Source organism: Ovis aries, chromosome 21, assembly GCF_016772045.2.
Source record: "Ovis aries strain OAR_USU_Benz2616 breed Rambouillet chromosome 21, ARS-UI_Ramb_v3.0, whole genome shotgun sequence".
In the NCBI taxonomy this organism is placed as follows: Eukaryota; Metazoa; Chordata; class Mammalia; order Artiodactyla; family Bovidae; genus Ovis; species Ovis aries.
In genome coordinates this window covers 35,472,112-35,492,424 of record NC_056074.1, presented here as the reverse complement: position 1 = coordinate 35,492,424, position 20,313 = coordinate 35,472,112, and the positions used below count along the sequence as shown (strand labels likewise).

At 41.8% G+C, this 20,313-nt stretch overlaps 1 protein-coding gene across 1 annotated transcript; it reads left to right on the top strand.

The window, feature by feature from the left end:
- Positions 1 to 2,062: 2,062 nt before the first annotated feature.
- On the top strand, positions 2,063 to 3,443 carry LOC114110058 (growth factor receptor-bound protein 2). Its single transcript, XM_027959622.3, has one exon. The coding sequence runs from the start codon at positions 2,425 to 2,427 to the stop codon at positions 3,076 to 3,078; it is 654 nt and encodes a 217-aa protein (XP_027815423.1). The 5' UTR covers positions 2,063 to 2,424; the 3' UTR covers positions 3,079 to 3,443.
- Positions 3,444 to 20,313: the final 16,870 nt, after the last annotated feature.

Below are 20,313 nucleotides of genomic sequence, written 5' to 3'. Positions count from 1 at the left end.
CTCGATGGACATGAGTTTGCCCAAGCTCCAGGTGTTGGTGAAGAAGAGCAAGCCCTGTCGTGATGCAGTCCATGGGGTTGCAAAGAGTCAGACATGACTGAGCGACTGAATTGAACTGAACATACCACATAACAAATACTATTTGTAATGTGCACGTTTCTCCAGCAAGACTGGGGCTCCCTAAGGCCCCAACACATATCCCCAGTCAAGTTTGCACCCATGCACAAAAGTCAGTGCCTAGCATTCACAAGTCATTCTGTGATTTCTGATTTCAGGGGGACCTCCATTTTAATCGACATAAAGGAGTAAATGACACATTTATCCTCCTGTCTCAACTAACTCCAAAGTAGAAAAGACAAATGAAAGAGCATTGTTTTACATCAAACATCTGGCAGCAGGGAATGGATTTCTGAGGCGGGGAGCAAGCAAGGAGAGTTCTACAATTGCCTCAACTCTAGAAATAGTTTCCAACACATACATGGAAGGTGTACCTAGGCAGAGACAAACAGTCTCCCCAAGAAGAGAGATTTATGACTCTATATAGTTAGAGTTCATAGGAGAGAGGGACATAGAGGGAACTGTAGGAAGGTACAGGTGATACCCTTCCAGTTTTCGGCATAGAGATGATAGTACTGGTCTGAATTGCAGGAAACAATACTTGAGTCTCAAATTGCACCAAGTTTAATTGTGTCCCCACCCACCAGTGTCGAAATTACTCATATTTTTAATATAAATTTATTTATTTTAATTGGAGGTTAATTATTTTAAAATGTTGTATTCGTTTTGCCATACACTGACATGAATCTACCACGGGTGTACATGTGCTCCCCATCCTGAACCTCCCTCCCACCTCCCTTCCCATACCATCCCTCTGGGTCATCACAGAGCACCAGCCCCAACCGTCCTGTATCATGCATCAAACCTGGGCTGGCGATTCATTTCACATATGATAATATACATATTTCAATGCCATCCTCCCAAATCATCCCACCCTTGCCCTCTCCCACAGAGTCCAGAAAGCTGTTTTATACATCTGTGTCTCTTTGCTGTCTCGCATACAGGGTTATTGTTACCATCTTTCTAATTCCATATATATGCATTAGTATACTATATTCATGTTTTTCTTTCTGGCTTCTGATTGCTAGAATTTTGTTAAGGATTTTTGCATTTATGTTCATCAGTGATATTGGCCTATAGTTTTTTTTTTGTTTGTTTCGTTTGTTTTGTTTTGTGGCTTCTTTGTCAGGTGTTGGTATTAGGATGATGGTGGCCTCATAGAATGAGTTTGGCAGTTTGTCTTCATCTGCAATTTTCTGGAAGAGTTTGAGTAGGATAGATGTTAGCTCTTCACTAAATTTTTGGTAGAATTCAGCTGTGAAGCTGTCTGGTCCTGGACTTTTGTTTGCTGGAAAATTTCTGATTACAATTTCAATTTCCATGCTTGTGATGTGTCTGTTAAGATTTTCTATTTCTTCCTGATTCAGTTTGGGAAAGTTGTACTTTTCTAAGAATTTGTCCATTTCTTACACGTTGTCCATTTTATTGGCCTATAGTTGCTGAGAGTAGTCTCTTATGATTCTTTGTATTTCTGTGTTGTCTGTTGTGATCTCTCCATTTTCATTTCTAATTATGTTGATTTGATTCTTCCCCCTTTGTTTCTTGATAAGTCTGGCTAATGGTTTGTCAATTTTATTTTTCCTCTCAAAGAACCGGCTTTTGGCTTTGTTGATTTTTGCTATGGTCTCTTTTGTTTCTTTTGCATTATTTTTGCCAGAATTTTGAAGATTTGTTTCCTTCTACTAACCCTGGGGTTCTTAATTTCTTCCTTTTCTAGTTACTTTAGATGTAGAGTTAGGTTATTTATTTGACTTTTTTCTTGTTTCCTGGGGTATGCCTGTATTGCTATGAAACTTCCCCTTAGGGGGCGGCCCGGCGCCTGCGCCCCGGCCCGTCGCCGGTCTACCTGCGGGGGCCTGGCGGGGTGGGGCGCTTGCGCTCTGGGCCTTTTCCGCCGGGGAAAGTCTCGCGGGGGTGGGGCGGGGCGGGGCGGGGCCGCGCGCGCAAGTTCTCGCGGGACCCCGAGGAGGAGCGGAAGCTAGGCGGCTGTGCAGCTTCAGCTACCGGACGGCGGCGGCGGCGGCGAGGACGACGACGACGACGGGGAGGACTGTGGCGGTAACGGCGGCGGGGACAGGCGCTGCCCTCTGGGAGCCGCAGCGGGGTCGGCAGCCGCTCGCACCGCTGAAGAGGGGCCGGCCGGGCCAGAAGCCGAGCAGCTGCGCCACGGGTGGCATTGTGTGTCCCGGCGTGCGGGAGCCAGTCCCCGAAGAGAGGCGAGGCTGAGCCCAGAGCGCTGGGTCGCTTCAGCAGGGAAGACTCCCTTCCCCCCTGCTCCAGGCTGCTGAGCCCTGAGCCCCGCTCAGAATGGAAGCCATCGCCAAATATGACTTCAAAGCCACCGCAGACGACGAGCTGAGCTTCAAAAGGGGGGACATCCTCAAGGTTTTGAATGAAGAATGTGACCAGAACTGGTACAAGGCAGAGCTCAATGGGAAAGACGGCTTCATCCCCAAGAACTACATAGAAATGAAACCACATCCGTGGTTTTTTGGCAAAATCCCCAGAGCCAAAGCAGAAGAAATGCTCAGCAAACAGCGGCATGATGGGGCCTTTCTTATCCGAGAGAGCGAGAGTGCTCCTGGGGATTTCTCCCTCTCCGTCAAGTTTGGAAATGATGTACAGCACTTCAAGGTGCTCCGAGATGGGGCTGGAAAGTATTTCCTCTGGGTGGTCAAGTTCAACTCTTTGAATGAGCTGGTAGATTATCACAGATCTACATCCGTCTCCAGAAACCAGCAGATATTTCTCCGGGACATAGAGCAGGTGCCACAGCAGCCGACATACGTCCAAGCCCTCTTTGACTTTGACCCCCAGGAGGATGGAGAGCTGGGATTCCGTCGGGGAGACTTTATCCACGTCATGGATAACTCAGACCCCAACTGGTGGAAAGGGGCTTGCCACGGGCAGACCGGCATGTTCCCACGCAATTACGTCACCCCCGTGAACCGGAACGTCTAAGAGTCAAGAGATTATTTAAAGAAAGCAAAAAATTTTAAACACACACAAAAGAATTAAACCCACGAGCTGCCTCTGTCAGCAGCCTGTGAGGGAGCTCAGAGCACCTGGCTGGGTCACCTGGTGACCGGCTCACATTGGTTGGAACTCGGGGGGGTGGGAGGGGGAGTTGGATATAACAATGCCAAAACTTACCTATAAATTAAGAAAAGAGTTTTTATTACAGATTTTCACTGCTGCTCCTGCTCTTCCTCCTCTGTCCTTTTTCGTCCTTTTTCCTCTTCTGTCCATCAATGCATGACATTTACTGCCACATATAGTCCTAGCTGATGCCAATAATAAAAGAAAAGAAACCAAAGAAAAAAAAAAAAAAAGAAACTTCCCCTTAGCACTGCTTTAACAGTGTCCCACAGGGATTGGGTTGCTTTGTTTTCATTTTCATTCATTTCTATGTATGTTTTGATTTCTTTTTTGTTTTCTTCTGTGATTTGTTGGTTACTCAGCATCGTGTTGTTCAGCCTCCCTATGTTGGAATTTTTAAAAGTTTTTTCTCCTGTAATTGAGATCTAATCTTACTGCACTGTGGTCAAAAAAGATGAATGGAATTATTTCAATTTTTTTTTTTTTCATTTACCAAGGCTAGATTTATGGCCCAGATGTGATCTATCTTGGAGAAGGTTCCATGTGCACTTGAGAAAAAGGTGAAATCCACTGTTTTGAGATGAAATGTCCTATAAACATCAAGTAGGTTAATTGGTCTATTGTATCATTTAAAGTTTGTGTTTCCTTTCTTTTTTTTTTGACATTGAAAATGTAAACATAGTCTATTTAATAAATGATGCTGATTCAGATGAATTGGATATTCACATAAAAGAAGATTAATTAGACCTCTACCTTATACTTAATAGGCTTTTAGAATTTTCAAACATCAATTTTAATCCAGAGATGACCCATAAATTTATGGTCAGTTGACTTTAAACAACAGTGCCAAAACAATTCAATGAGGGATAAAAGTGGTCTTTTCGAACAGTGGTGCTAGGGCAACTGTATATCCATGGGCAAAGAGGCTGAACACCTATCTTAAAACAAACACAAAAAATAATTCAAAATAGAGCATGAACCTAAATGTGATAGAGAAAACTATGAATTATGACACTAAAAACATGTGAGTAAATATTTGGGGCCTTGAGTTTATAGGTTATATGTAATACCAATAGCACAAGTGACAAAAGATAAATAGAACCATATCAAAATTAAATACTTTTGTGTTGCAAAAATTCCATCAAGAAAGTAGAAGGCAACCACAGAATTTAAAAAAAAAATTGAAAAAACTGTATATGTGATAAGTGGACTTGTTTTCACAAAATACAAATAACAATAATTCAAACCACAAATAATCTAATTAAAATGGGTAAAGGATTTGAATAGAAATTTCTCCAAGAAAATATACAACTGACCATATAAACATTGAGGGATTTTCAACATAATGCAAGTAATAGAGAAATACAAGTCAAAACCACAGTGAGATACCATTTTTCACCCACTATGATGGCTATAATCAGAAAGACAAAATTAAACCAGCATTGGCAAGGATGTGGAGAAACTGAAACCCTTTTATGTTGCTGGTGGGGGATGTAAAATAGTAGAGAAACTCTGGAAAACAGTTTGACAATTACTCCTCATGTGAAACATAGAGTTACCAAATCATCAATTTCATTCCTAGGTATGTGAAAGTCGTTCAGTCATGTCCAACTCTTTGCAACCACTGATCATACATTCCATGGAATTCTCCAGGCTGGAATACTGAGTGGGTAACCTTTCCCTTCTCCAGGGGATCTACCCAACCCAGGGATCCAACATGGGTCTCCCACATTGCAGGCGGATTCTTTACCAGCTGAACCACCAGGGAAGCCCAAGAATACTAGAGTGGATAGCCTATACCTTCTCCAGCAGATCTTCCTGACCCTGGAATTGAACCGTGGTCTCCTGCATTGCAGGCAGATTCTTTACCAACTGAGCTATGTTCCTAGGTGTATACCCTGAGAAATGAAGCACATATCCACACAAGAACTTCTATAAAACATGCATAACAGCATTATTTGTAATAGGAAAAAAAAAAAAGAAGAAATAATGCAGTGTCTACTGGATGAATACACAAATCAAATGTGGTATTATCCATATAATTAAACATTGTGTGTACATGTTAAGTTGCTTCCGTTGTATCTGACTCTTTGCGACCCCACAGTCTGTAGCCCACCAGGCTCCTCTGTCCATGGGATTCTTCAGGCAAGCATACTGGAGTGGGTTGCCATTTCCTTCTCCAGGAAAAGTTTGTGTTTCCTTGTTAATTTTCTGTTTAGTTGATCTAGCCATAGATGTGAGTGGGGTATTAAAGTCTCCCACTATTATTATGTTATTGTTAATTTCTCCTTTCATACTTGTTAGCATTTGCCTTACATATTGTGGTGCTGCTATGTTAGGTGCATTTATGTTTATAATTGTTATATCATCTTCTTGGATTAATATTTTGATCATTATGTAGTGTCCTTCTTTGTCTCTTCACAGCCTTTGTTTTAAAGTCTATTTTATCTGATATGAGGATTGCTACTCCTGCTTTCTTTTGGTCTCTGTTTGCGTGGAATATCTCTTTCCAGCCCTCCACTTTCAGTCTGTATGTGTCCCTTGTTTCAATGTGGGTCTCTTGTAGACAACATATAAAGAGGTCTTGTTTTTCTATCTATGCAGCTAGTCTTTGTCTTTTGTTTGGGGCATTCAACCCATTTACATTTAAGGTAATTATTGAAAAGTATGATCCCATTGTCATTTATTTTATTGTTTATGCACCCTTTCTGTGTTTCCGGTCTAGAGAAGATCCTTTAGGACTTGTTGGAGAGCTGGCTTGGTGGTGCTGAATTCTCTCAGCTTTTGCTTGTCTGTAAAGATTTTTATTTCTCCTTCATATTTGAATGAGATGCTTGCTGGATACAGTAGTCTGGGCTATAGGTTTTTTTCTTTCATCACTTTAACTATGCCCTGCCATTCCCTCCTGGCCTGAAGAGTTTCTATTCAAAGATCAGCTGTTGTCCTTATGGAAATCCCCTTGTGTGCTATTTGTTATTTTTCCCTTGCTGCTTTTGATATTTGTCCTTTGTGTTTTATTTTTATTAATTTGATTAATATGTGTCTTGGGGTGGTTCACCTTGGATTTATCCTTCTTGGGACTCTCTGGGTTTCTTGGACTTGCTTGACTATTTCCTTCCCCAATTTAGGGAAGCTTTCAACTATTATCTCAAGTATTTTCTCATTGTCTTTCTTACTGTCTTCTTCTTCTGAGACTTCTATGTTTCGAATGTTGGGGCATTTAACATTGTCCCAGGGGTCTCTGAGATTGTCCTCATTTCTTTTGATTTGTTTTTCTTTTTTCCTCTCTGTTTCATTTATTTCTTCCATTCTATCTTCTAAGTCACTTATTCTATCTTCTGCCTCCATTTTATCTTTTTTCCCTCCAGAGTGTTTTTGATCTCATTTATTGCACTATTCTGGACTTCCCTGGTGGCTAAGACGGTAAAGCATCTGTCTACAATGAAGAGACCAGGGTTCAATTCCCGGGTCCAGAAGATCCCCTGGAGAAGGGAATGGCAATCCACTACAGTACTATTGCCTGGAGAATCCCATGGACAGAGGAGCCTGGTAGGCTACAGTCCATGGGGTCACAAAGAGTTGGACACGACTGAGCAACTTCACTTATGCATTATTCATTATATATTGACTCTTTTTTATTTCTTCTAGGTCCTTGTTAAACCTTGCTTGCATCTTCTCAATCCTTGTCTCCAGGTTATTTATCTGTAATTCCTTTTTGTTTTCAAGATTTTGGATCATTTTCCCTATCATTATTCAGAATTCTTTATCAGGTAGATTCCTTATCTCTTCCTCTTTTGTTTGGTTTGGTGGACATTTATCCTGTTTCTTTACCTGCGGGGTATTTCTCTGCCTCTTCATCTTGTTTATATTGCTGTGTTTGGGGTCACCTTTCTGTATTCTGGCAGTTTGTGGAGTTCTCTTTTTTTGTGGAGTTTCCTCACTGTGAGTGGGGTTGGACGGGTGGCTTGTCAAGCTTTCCTGGTTAGAGAAGCTTGTGTCAGTGTTCTGGTGGGTGGAGCTGGATTTAGTCTCTCTGAAGTGCAATGAAGTGTCCAGTAATGAGTTATGAGATGTCAGTGGGTTTCGAGTGACTTTGGGTAGCCTGTATATTGAAGCTCAGGGCTATATTCCTGTGTTGCTGGAGAATTTGTGTGGTATGTCTTGCTCTGGAACTTGTTGGCCCTTGGGTGGTGTAGGTATGGAGGCGTTTGATGAGCTCCTATCAATTAATGCTTCCCAGAGTCAGGAGTTCTCTGGTGTTCTCAGAATTTGGATTTAAGTGTCCTGCTCCTGGTTTTCAGTTTTATTCTTATAGTAGCCTCAAGACTTCTCCATCTATACAGCACCAATGATAAAACACTAGGTTGAAGATGAAAAGTTTAGTCACAGTGAGTGACACCCAGAGAGGTTCACAGAGTTACATAGAGAAGATAAAAGAGAGGAGGGAGATAGAGGTGACCAGGAGGAGAAGAGGGGGAATCAAAAAGGGCGAGAGAAACTTCAGTTCAATTCAGTTCAGTTCAGTCACTCAGTAGTGTCCAACTCTTTGTGACCCCATGAATCACAGCACGCCAGGCCTCCCTGTCCATCACCATCTCCCAGAGTTCACTCAAACTCACGTCCATCGAGACGGTGATGCAATCCAGCCATCTCATCCTCTGTCATCCTCTTATCCTCCTCCCCCAAGCCCTCCCAGCATCAGAGTCTTTTCCAAGGAGTCCACTCTTTGCATGAAGTGGCCAAAGTACTGGAGTTTCAGCTTTAGCATCATTACTTTCAAAGAACACCCAGGCATGATCTCCTTTAGAATGGACTGGTTGGATCTCCTTGAAGTCCAAGGGTCTCTCAAGAGTCTTCTCCAACACCACAGTTCAAAAGCATCAATTTTTTGGTGCTCAGCCTTCTTCACAGTCCAACTCTCACATCCATACATGACTACTGTAAAAACCATAGCCTTGACTAGATGGACCTTTGTTGGCAAAGTAATGGCTCTGCTTTTCAATATGCTATCTAGGTTGGTCATAACTTTTCTTCCAAGGAGTAAGCATCTTTTAATTTTATGGCTGCAATCACTACCTGTAGTGATTTTGGAGCCCCCCCAAAATAAAGTCTGACACTGTTTCCCCTGTTTTCCCATCTATTTCCCAAGAAGTGATGGGATCAGATGCCACGATCTTAGTTTTCTGAATGTTGAGTTTTAAGTCAACTTTTTCACTCTCCTCAAACTAACCAGTAATTACTTCTTTATGTGCTCTCCACAGTCTGGATCCCTCAGAGTTGTTCACAGAGTTACACAGAGAAGAGAAGAGGGAGGATTGAGTTAGAGGTGACCAGAAGGAGAAGAGGGGGAATCAAAAGTGGAGAGAGCAAGCCAGCCAGTAATCACTTCCCTATGTGCTCTCCAGTCTGGATCCCTCAGAGATGTTCACAGGGTTATACAGAGAAGAGAAGAGGGTGGAAGGAAACAGAGGTGGCTAGGGGGATAAAGGGGGAAATCAGAAGGAGAGAGAAATATCCAGCCAGTAATCAGTTCCCTAAGTGCTCTCCACAGTCCAGAACAAACAAAGAGATTCACGGAGTTGAGTAGAGAAGAGAAGGGGGAGGGAGGAGATAGAGGCGACCTGGTGGAGAAAAAGGAGATCCAAAGGGGGCGAGAACAATCAGGCCAGTGATCTCGCTCCCAAGTAAAAATCGTTAGTGCAGATTGGGTTCTTAAAGGTACAAAATTGCAAAAAAATAACAAAAAGCAAAAATTAAAAATCTAGAGTAGAGTTTGGATTCTCAAAAATACAATATTAAAGGAAAAAAGTCACAAAAATTGTATATATATGTGTGTGTGTGTGTATATATATATATATATACATGAATTTTGCTCTAAGAAATAGGGTCTTTTTTTCAAAGTAATAGTAGGTTATAAAAATGAAAATTAAAGGAGTAGTAGAGGACTTAAAAATTAAAAAAATTAAATAATGAAAATAGTAAAAATATATCTAGTATTTTCTCTGGTGTTGTTGTGGACAGTGTGGGGTCAGTTCACTTTCTGATAGTTCCTTGATCCAACTTATACTTCTCAAGATTTATTGGCCACTTCCAATGTAGTCAGTACTAACATCAGGGTTTTAATCTATTGCACCTGTCACTTCCAGGGCAGTTCCCTGTTTTAGCTTCTTCTGTTTGCTGGTCTGTTCAGTGTCTAATTTCCACCCTGACCCAAGGGGGTGGTGGTGGACAATTTTTTAGGCTCACTTGTTTATTTGCGCTGTCGGGAGGGAGGGACACTGCCAACAGATAACACTGGTGTTTGCTCACAGTAATTTGGCCACACTGAGTTTGCCCCCACTCATGGCGTGCATGCTTTCCCTGTCTACATTGCTCAGGCTCTAGGTTGCTCTGCTGGGAACTGTCTGAGGCGGGCCCTCGGTTGCATGCACTTCCCAGGTCTAAGCTACTGAGGTTCAGGTACTCGGGTACTCCACAAAGACGCATACTCGGTTGGGCCTGAGTTTTGTGCCCTTCCCAGGTCCGAGCTGCTCAGGTGACCAGATGTGTGGTCAATATGTGCGGTCGTTGCAACATATTGCCTCTCCTGTTCCTGCCGCTTGGTTTTCTGGGTGTACAACCAGCATACCTTCTCAGGCGGATATTGACCATCCAGAATCCCAAGAAATCTTGGTTAGCAATGAAGCCTGCTTGCAGTTTGGTAGATGATGCCTCTCTGGTGTTGTGATTGCCCCCTTCTGGCTCTGGCTGCCCTCACTCCCCTGTCTCTGTCAGGGGATGGTCTGGTCTGCAGCTGGATACCTCTGCTCAGTCCTTTGTTCTGTGACCAGGCCTGTCGGTGTCTTAGTTTAGGGCTTTTCACCAGGGTAGCTATCCCAGCGTCTGGTTTGCTATCTCAAGTTAGTTCCCTCGATTGCCCTTGGGGCATTCAGGCCTGGTCCTTACTCTAAGCAATGCAGCCCACACCTCCCTGCCCAGCCCCCTCTTGTTAGGTGCAGATGCAGGCCTCTGCACTGCTTCTCTGCTGGGAGTTACCATTGGGCATGTAATCTGTGGGTTTAGTCTTTTTATTTCTTTTTCCTCCCACTTATGTTGCCCTCTGAGGTTTCAAGGCTCACTACAGCCTCGCCAGTGACAGTGTTTCCTGGTGTTTGGAAACTTCTGTCTTTTTTAAGACTCCCTTCCCAGAACAGATCTCTGTCTCTACCTCTTTTGCCTCTCTTTTTATCTTTTACATTTTTTCCTACCTCCTTTTGAAGACAATGGGCTGCTTTTCTGGGTGCCTGATGTACTCTGCCTGCATTCAAAAGTTGTTTTGTGGCATTTACTCAGCATTCAAATGTTCATTTGATGAATTTGTTGGGGAGAAATTGGTCTCCCTGTCCTATTACTCTGCCACCTTAGGACCACCGCCCAAATTACTCATAATTCTCATGAGATCAACAGGGCCCTGAAGACAATATTGCCTTGCTAGTGGGAAATAGTAAACCTGTTCTAAAGGCTGGTTTCATCTCAGCTTAAAAAACTTTATAGCAAGCCTTCAAAAAATACAGTTGTTTCCAAGAAATTAACAGTGTTTGCAAACAATGAAGGGAACAATTTATAAAAATTAAATAAATATCCAGCATCCAAAGGTAAAGTCACCACATCCACCATTCAATTTAAAATTTACATATAAATTGTAAAAGTATTTGTCCTAGTTTCATCTCAACTTTTTAAGGTAATTATCCTCTGATTAAGACAAATAAATAAATTTATAAAGAAAAAAAATCCAGATGTGTAAAGAAGCAACAAATATCCATAACGAGGGGAAATTCAATTAGTAAAAACACAAGTAAAATATATATTACATAATTAGCAGGGAAGGACATTAAAATGCTTGCTACATACATAATCCTTATATTCATGAAGCTGAAGAATATTGACTATGTTAAATAGAGACATGTAAAATAGAAATGCAAAGACTGTGGGAAAAGAATTAATTGTGCATCAGAGAGCTTTGAAGTAACTTTAAGAATGCTAAAATATATGTAAATGGAATCCTACAGGAAGTGAAAGACAGGAGAATAGAGCAAAGAACTGCATAATTACTGGCTGAAAAATTTCCAGGAATGATGAAAGCTTTAAATCCATTAACACAGAAGCTCAATTAATTCAAGGACAAGAAATAAGACAACTATACAAAGGCACATCATAATTCATGTTTTAAGACAACCAACCAAAGAAATATAACCATAAGGAAAAACACAGTAGAACAAAAAATGGGGATGACAGCAGATGAGGCAAATGAAACAATGTTAGCCAGAGGACACTGGCACCACATAAAGATGCTGAGAGAAAGATAATTGCCTCAGAATTCTATACCCAAGAAAAATACATATCTAAAACAAGATAAAATACTTTCTCAGACATACAACAAGAAAAAGACTGCATCATCACCAACAAACCAATGTAATAATTTTTTTAAAAAGGTCTCAAGTCAGAAGGAATTTAAAACCAAGTGAAAATCTGGATCTACAGGGGGAATGAACAGTACCCCAAAATATAATCATATAATATGTATTAAAAGGTAAATATAGGGACTTCCTTGGTGGTCCCGTGGTTAAGGATCTGCTTTGCAATGCAAAGCATTTGCAAATGGCAAAGTTTTGTTCCTTTGCCAGAGAACTAAGATCCCACATGCCACTGAGCAACTAAGTTGCATGTCTCAAATAAATAGAGTTTACACACTGCAAGTATTGAGCTTACCCTCCTCAAATAGAGAATTCCTACCACAAGGAAGATCCTGCGTGACACACTAAGACCCAGACAAAAAATGATAAATAAATAAATAATTTTATAATCATCATAATTAATAATGATAGACTGGCAAGTTAAAGATGCATACCATGGATCTTAAAAGTATTTATAAAAATGTTACAGTTAATGAAGTGACAAAGGATATAAAGAGGAATGAGAAAAACTACTCAATTAGAGAGAAGTCAGGGGTAAAAAGAGACATGGAAAGAAAGAACATGGGACAAATTGAAGATAAAGAGCAAGAGGATCAAATTAAACCCAACTAGAAGAGAAGCACAGGATTGAAAAGCCAGTGCTCTGCCATTACAGAGTAGTCCCTGCTCGCTGAAAATAGAGAAGTCCTGAGCAGCAATGAAGACCTGCTGCTGCTGCTAAGTCACTTCAGTTGCGTCCGACTCTGTATGACCCCATAGATGGCAACCCACCCGGCTCCCCCATCCCTGGGATTCTCCAGGCAATAACAGTGGAGTGGGTTGCCATTTCCTTCTCCAATGAATGAAAGTGAAAAGTGAAAGTGAAGTCACTCAGTCGTGTTTGACCCTCAGCGACCCCATGGACTGCAGCCTTCCAAGCTCCTCCATTCATGGGATTTTCCAAGCAAGAGTACTGTAGTGGGGTGCCATTGCCTTCTCCACAGTGAAGACCTAGTGCTACCAAACTTAAAAAAAAGAAAAAAGAATTCTCCTAGAGAAACCAGTGAGGTCTTAGGGGAAGAAAGACATGAAAAAGGATGAAACCAGTCTGGGTCTGATTTCATGCAAGTCATGGAGAGGGAACCTACAGCCTGTTTCCACAGGGAAATTGGGATATAAGTTGTGCCTCAAAAGTTCCCCAACCCAAGGCTAGGTAGCTGGGATTTCACTCTCCCACTAGCGCTTCCCTCTCATCCTTCAACTAACACCTACCTGGTGTCTCCAAGCCCTTGTATTAGATCCTCCAAAGACTAATCAAAAGTGGCACTAGAAGCAAAAGACACAAAAGCTCAGGAAAATGCAACCTCAGATAATGTCTAGATTTCTGCACCCAGCCTGCCTTCTCCAGCATCATATCTGAAATCCTGTGAGTCTAAAGAACTCCATGAGTCTCTACATGTCAGCATTTTTTAACAAAAAAACTGAGGTTTTAATTTATATAGGAGTGTAGTTGATTTACAGCATTGTATTAATAATAGTTTTATGGGAAATGAATACCATCATATATACACATGTATCCATTGTTTCTTAGATTCTTTTCCCATACAGGATATTACAGACTATTGAGCAGAATTCTTGTACTGTATAGTAGGTCCTTGGTGATTATCTATTAAATAAAATAGTATACATATAGTATACATACATTAATCTCAAACCTCTCCCACCTTTCCAATTTGTTAACTATAATTATTGTTTTGATGGAGGGAAGGGCCTAGGAACTTTTTGGATGAGGGTCTGTACCATGAGAGTGCAGAGGCCAGAGAAAGCAAGCCTGAGAGAGACTCATTTGAGATGATACTAAGTGTTGAGAAGGACCTGGCCGTGCAAAAAGCTGGGAGAAAAACATTGTAGATGTGAGAAATCGCCCCTGCTAAGGACCAAAGTAACCAAGCTTAATAAATGGCTACCCTTCCACTGCCAGCCTTCCTTCCATGCTTGGAACTTGGCCTACAGGTCAACCACCATAACCTCATCCCATGCTTCAGTTGTGAGTTATAAGCAATGAGCCATGTCATGCCCCCGCAAGAAGGGAGAAACTGGGGCTATCACGAGGCTGAATATGCTATGAACTCAGGGACATATCCACAAACTGGTTATCACCAGGAGCATCAGGTGCCAGGGGCAACACCAATGACTCTGACTATCTCCATGTACTTGTTCTCAGGAGTAGAAACGCCAAGGAACTGATAGAGCAAAGAAACAAGTAATGACTCTTGCTTCATCTTGCCCCATGTGATTCCCATGGCCCCTTGACCACACTGCTGTCTGTCCAAAAACTCTTTCCTCTATTCCTTCTTCAAAGGTGGCTTATGAATAACAGCACCACCTAACTTTGAAGCCTGGTTGCTGGAAGTCAACTCAGAGTCAGCTGGGACCCAGTGATGTCCAGCCTTGTGCTGTGTTTCTATCCCTTTTCTCCAACCAGATTCATAAAACAAAGTCCTGAAAAAACATAAGTGTGATTGTAACCTTCCAAAGGCCTTTGAAGCTCCAAGGTCTACTTTGAGCATCAAAGAGGTAACACATCCGTTTCATCCAGGCTACCCCAGCCTCGGTCAGCCAGGGGTTCCCTCAGGAAATATATGGCACTTATCTAAGTTACCAGAAGGCTAAGAAAGGAATGTTTCTCACTTGAATGCAGGTGGATGTTATCCAGTCACCCAAGGTCTGTGTTGTGTGAATGAGAAGTGGGAGCTCTTTGGATTTAGAGTTGGGAGTGAGTCAGTCACCACCTGCAGGACTACTTCCTTGGGTCACTACAGCTGGGCTGCCCCCACTGTGCCTGGAACCCAGAAGAAACAGCCCTGAATTTTGCTTTCCTGCTGGTACAAGAAGGCAGGTCTGCAGATAAAATCAGAATGAGACTTGAGGGGCAAAGGGAAAGGAACTTCCACTCTGGGTGCTTGCAGACATCTGAGAGCTACCCAGCAGTGGATGCAATCGAGCTTTCTTTCATCTTTCCCTTCCTTGAAGTCTCCTAGCCTGGGAAGTAGAGTTCCTTGGTCCCAAGTCTTCACTAACTTACCTGCAGCCCAAGGTGAGTCATACACCCCAAGGTTCAATTTCCCATCTCTTAGATGAGAGAGACTAGACTTGCTCCAGAACACTTGTTCCAGACTGAAGCTCAGTGCCAATCAGTGGACAAGTGGATCAAAGGTGGGTGCTGCTGACTATGCTGAGGCTGCCTCTGGTGGGCAGGGGGCTGTAACTGTCTGGTGATGTTCATGGGTCCTGAGTTCAGGACTGGGAGTGGTAGACCAGTTGGCACACAGCTGCTGGGACACTGAGGACCTTAGAGGCCTTTTCCACTGGAACTTACCATGATTTGGGTTCTGTGGGATGAGATCAGGTGTTTATAAATCAGAAGTTACCAATGGGGAAGCTTGTAGATTTCTCAGCAGAAACCCAAATTAGGATAACTAATCATCTCTCCTAAAAAAAAAAAAAAAAAACCCTCTGGGAAAATATATGCCAGGACTCTTAGACAAATGCTGTAGTATTTTAAATACTATTTAAAGTAGGTCCTCTTTTGGATGACCTGCCATTTGCTCTCTGGCTTGGGATGATACCCACAGTTAGAATGGAATCAAAGGGCTCCTGGGGGAGGATGTCCCTCTCCCCATAACTCATTAACAATGAGTACAGCTCTATCCCCTCCACATCTGGAGCAGAAATTAAATCAGGAAGGACACAACCTCCAAGTTTAACAGGAAGATTCAGGTAGGTCTGACCCTCAGGTAGGCACTATTCTTTTCCCAGTATTTCTTCCTTCCTTCCTGGGTCCTGTGCAGCTGCCCACGTCCTGGTTATTGGGTTGTGAATTCCTCCTCCCTTCTCCTGCAAATATCCATGCAGTCTCACTTGTGGCTTCCTCTCTACCCAGGCCCTATCCCTCTCCTTCAGATGGCAATAAAGAAGGGAAAACCAAGGAAGGGTTGCCCAGATCATTCTTTCTAAAAAATGTCGGCATTCCGTCTCCTTCCAGACCTTGTCTTGAATGATCAAGATCTTCAACTAGATGCCCCAGTAGCTTAACAGGGGAGTAAAGATGCAGATAGTGTTGGAGGTACGGTTTTCAGGTTTGGGGGGGGATGGTTTTCAGATGACAAGAGAAGAGTTGGAGTAAGGAGCATGTGGTCCTCCAACCACTCACTCATCGGGGACCTGCCTAAATCTGTCATCTTGGGCCCCTCAGGATATCACTAAGACAGAAACTTCATTCTATAAACTTCTTATTACAAAACGATTTCAAACATAACAAATATAAGAAAGAAGAGAGTCATGAACCTTATATTTCATCATTCGGCATCAGTAACTACAAAACTAACCTCTTAGTCCCACAGGTTGTCATAAACCAGAGACTATACAATATCAATGTTTTGGACAATTAAGTTCCTGGTGAAGATATTCTTGACTTACATCAGGTCTTTCTCTTCTTGCTATGTTCTCATTTGTGGTGGGGGAATGGAAGAAGGAAGAGGGAGGATGAGAGAGAAAAAGGAGAGGGTAATCCCATCTAGAGGGACACCATCAAAACCCCATGTCAACTTGCATACCTCCCAAAGGCTCTACTTCCTAATATCATCACATTGGGAGTCAAGGGTGGACACAATTCAATCCATAGCAGCTATGCAGATCTATTTTTAAATCAAGACAGACCCTCATTTCATTCACTGTTTTACTCCCTATTCATTTTTCCTGAAGTATTTTAAGGAAAAGATGAACATTTCAAAAAATATATATAATGAGTATTTGGGGTAAAATGATAGGATGTGAAAAAAAATGCTCATTTGTTCCCAATAAAAATAACAGCTAATATCCAGTCCATGTACAAATTCCCCTGATTCTCAAAAAGCAGTTCACAGTTTATTGAAAGAATGTTGTCATATGTTGCACTTGGTTGGTCTCCTTTGAGACTAAATAACTGTTTCTCTCCCAATTTTAATGTCATTTATTTGTTCAGAAACTGGGCAGAAGCACGGTGGTTTTTCTTACACAATGTCCCACTATTGGGTTTAGAGCAGGAGTCCACAATACCAGCACAGTCGTCAGGACCAGTACCAGTCCTTGGTCTATTAGGAACCAGACCTCCACAGAAGGAGCTGAGCTGCAGGCCACTGAGTGAGGCTTCATCTGTATTATAGTTGCTCCCCATCACTCTCTCATCACCCCGAGAAGGGACATTCTAGCTTGTTCTCCTGGAACTGTTTGTAGTTACATAACATGATAATAGAAACAAAAATAGCATAAATATTGATGATTATTTTCCTTTCTCATTGCTTGGAATGGTGAGTTGGTGCCCCAGGAATCTATCACAGTGACAAATTAGATGTTGCCTATTACCATTTGGACACACTCGGCCACTTAAAATTAAATTTTAGAAAACTAAGATCATGGATCCAGCCCCATCCTTCATGGCAAATAGAAGGGGAAAAGGTGGAAGCAGTGACAGATTTCTTCATCTCAGTCTCTAAAACCACTGTGGATTTTCCTGCAGCCATGAAATCACAGGACGTTTGCTTCTTGGCAGGAAAGCTATGAGAAACATAAACAGTGTGTTGAGAAGCAGAAACATCATTCTGCCCAACAGACTGGTAGATATTTTGCCTTTTCATTTGGATTCCTCAACTTTCTGTCCAGTCCCCATTGGTCTTTGAAGCCCTTTAGCTTTCTGGTCTTTCACAACTCCCAAGATTATTTTGTGCATTTCTTTACCCAGTCCTGAAATCAGCCATCTCTTTGAGAATCCATGCATCATCTGATGGGAAACGTATTTAGAAGCTGCATGATAGACCTCAGAATAGTCACTGTTATCAAGCTGTCATTACTAGTAGGCTCTACACTGGTCAGAGTAGGAAGTACACATTTTCCTTAAAAAAATAAAATAAGAATGAATATAATTTTCTGTTACAAACTTGCTTTCAGTTCCAGATTAAGACAGCAGGGTTTTAATTAAACTTCTTTATGGTATGTGTGAACCTCTTTTTCTAGCCACTGAAAGGCTTACTTCAGAACATTAGTTTTAAGTATTGTCTTGCTTTTACCTGTTAACATGCATATGATTCTGTCGCAATAACAGAAGTTATGAGAAACAGTAAGTTGCTGAATATAGTTTCAGATTTCTTTCCTGTTTTTCTTTTGATTTTCTTTGGTTTTGTTTTGGATGGACAGTATTTTTGTTTTTCCTTAGAAGATATTCCACTCTGAATGTAGTCATAATTCTGAATTTTAAAGCCACTTAAGTAATATGTTGTTATGGGCAGCTAGTCACCAGCTTGATGTAATTAGATTTATCAGTCTCTTTGTTCTCAATTTGTTCAGTTCTGTTCAGTCCTTTCAGTCGTGTCCATCTCTTTGCAACGCCATGGACTGCAGCATGCCAAGCTTCCCTATCCATCACCAACTCCCGGAGCTTACTCAAGCTCATGTCCATCGACTTAGTGATGCCATCGGACCATCTCATCCTATCTTCCCTTTCTCTTCCTGCCTTCAATCTTTCCTAATATCAGGGTCTTTTACAATGAGCCAGTCCTTCCCATCAGGTGGGCAAATAGCTGGAGCTTCAGCTTCAGCATCAGTCCTTCCAGGAAATATTCAGGACTGATTATTTTCTAGGATGGACAGGTTTGATCTACTTGCAGTCCAAGGGACTCTCAAGAGTCTTCTCCAACACCATAGTTTAAAGGGCATATATGTGTGTCATTTGTCAGTGCTGTCATATTCCCCCTGTTCGAATTTAACCACCATGCTACTGCTAGTCTCTTCAGTTGTGTCCGACTCTGTGCGACCCCATAGACAGCAGCCCACCAAGCTCCCCGTTCCTGAGATTCTTCAGGCAAGAACACTGGAGTGGGTTGCCATTTCCTTCTCCAATCCATCAAAGTGAAAACTGAAAGTGAAGTCTCTCAGTCATGCCCAACTCTTAGCGACCCCATGGATTGCAGTCTACCAGGCTCTTCCATCCATGGGATTTTCCAAGCAAGAGTACTGAAGTGGGGTGCCATTAAACAACATGCAAACATGAGGATTAAGTCACAGTTCTCCATCTAAACACACCTAGCAACAGGAGAGTTTCCTGTTGTATTCAAGGGACAGGCATGGATGTATCTTATGCAGGAATAGGCCCTGGGAGTCATGAATGAGTCATTAAACACTATTGCCTTTACTTTGGCGGCCACAGTTGTTTTGTCTTCTTTAATTGTGAAGGCATTTCAATTTTTTTTTCTTTTGTATGTTTGGTTTGGCAGACAAAATTTTTCATGACATATACCCTAGGGGAAATTATATCAGAAATATATCCATTTATCTTCAGCAGGAAATGTAGAAAGTTAAAAGAAAACACCACAGAGAGAAATCCACTCACAGAGACTTCCAAACGGATGGAGAGATAAGTGATAGTGATACAGAGATGCAGACATAGACATATACACACTGAAGCAGAGAGGGAACAAAGAGGTCATGCTAAATAAAAGGTAGAAAAGTGTTATTCCACAGGACCACACCTACATCTGCATTGACTGTGCACTGAATAATCGCAAAGCGTTAAACTTTGTTGGCTTGTATGCCCCTGATGTTCTTTCTTTATAAATAGAAAGGAAACACAGATGTTGAATATGCATTCAGTGTCTTTTTAAATCAACCAACATGAATTAAATTCCTCTCTGTCCCCACTGCACTCGCAACTCTAGGTGAGAAATAAAAACCTGCAGAGACTGAAGGCTGATTCCAGCACATCGCTGTGGAGATTTCATTCCCATTGTTTTTTGAAAAAAAAAAAAAAAATGGTTGCTAACATTAAAATCAGTAGATTGTACATAAATATCCAGACTTCCGATTTGCTTGAAAACATGGCCAACTGGCTTGCTGTCCAGCATGGGTGAAGTGGAGGAAAGGCTGCTCCCAGTGGCAAAGTCTGTGCAGCCCATGGTTCAACATGGCCACCTAGTCCTAGTATCATATCTCCTTACTCTGGGGGCCATGACTTTGTGAGAACTAGACTGCTAGCACTCTTAAGATAAAGACTAATTTTGTCTTCATCAACTTTGACTTTGAAACCTTTAACTCAGAGCCTAGCACACAGTTCTTCCTTGTACATTTGTTGGATGCTATAAAATATCTTGTGGATGCATATGACATTTCTTCCCATACTGAAAAAATAGATATGAAGTACTGCTCAGCCCTAAATCTTTGACGTAGACTGGCAATATAACTGTCCCTGATGTCTGCCATTAGACCCACTACCTAAAGCCAATTGCGTGTCCCTAGGCTGTCCCTGAAGTCTTCACTTTGCCATTTGACAACTTATCCTCCTAGCAATCTCCTCTCCAATGAAAAAAGTAATGCATATCTCATGAAGTGGCTAGGAAGATGACATGAATTGACAAATGTCGAGCATGGCCCTTAGTATCCATATTTATGATGTTCTTAACAGTTTTTTTCTCCAAGTAGGCAAGGTTCTCCATCTTCTTAGGTGTCCATGCAGATCAGTTTGATTTTCCAGTCAAACTTCAAGGAAGAGGTTACAGTTCAATGCTCTGTATTCTGAGAAGCTTCAAAGTCCACTCACCAAGGACACTGATGAAGATAAAGGTTTTATCGAGAGCTT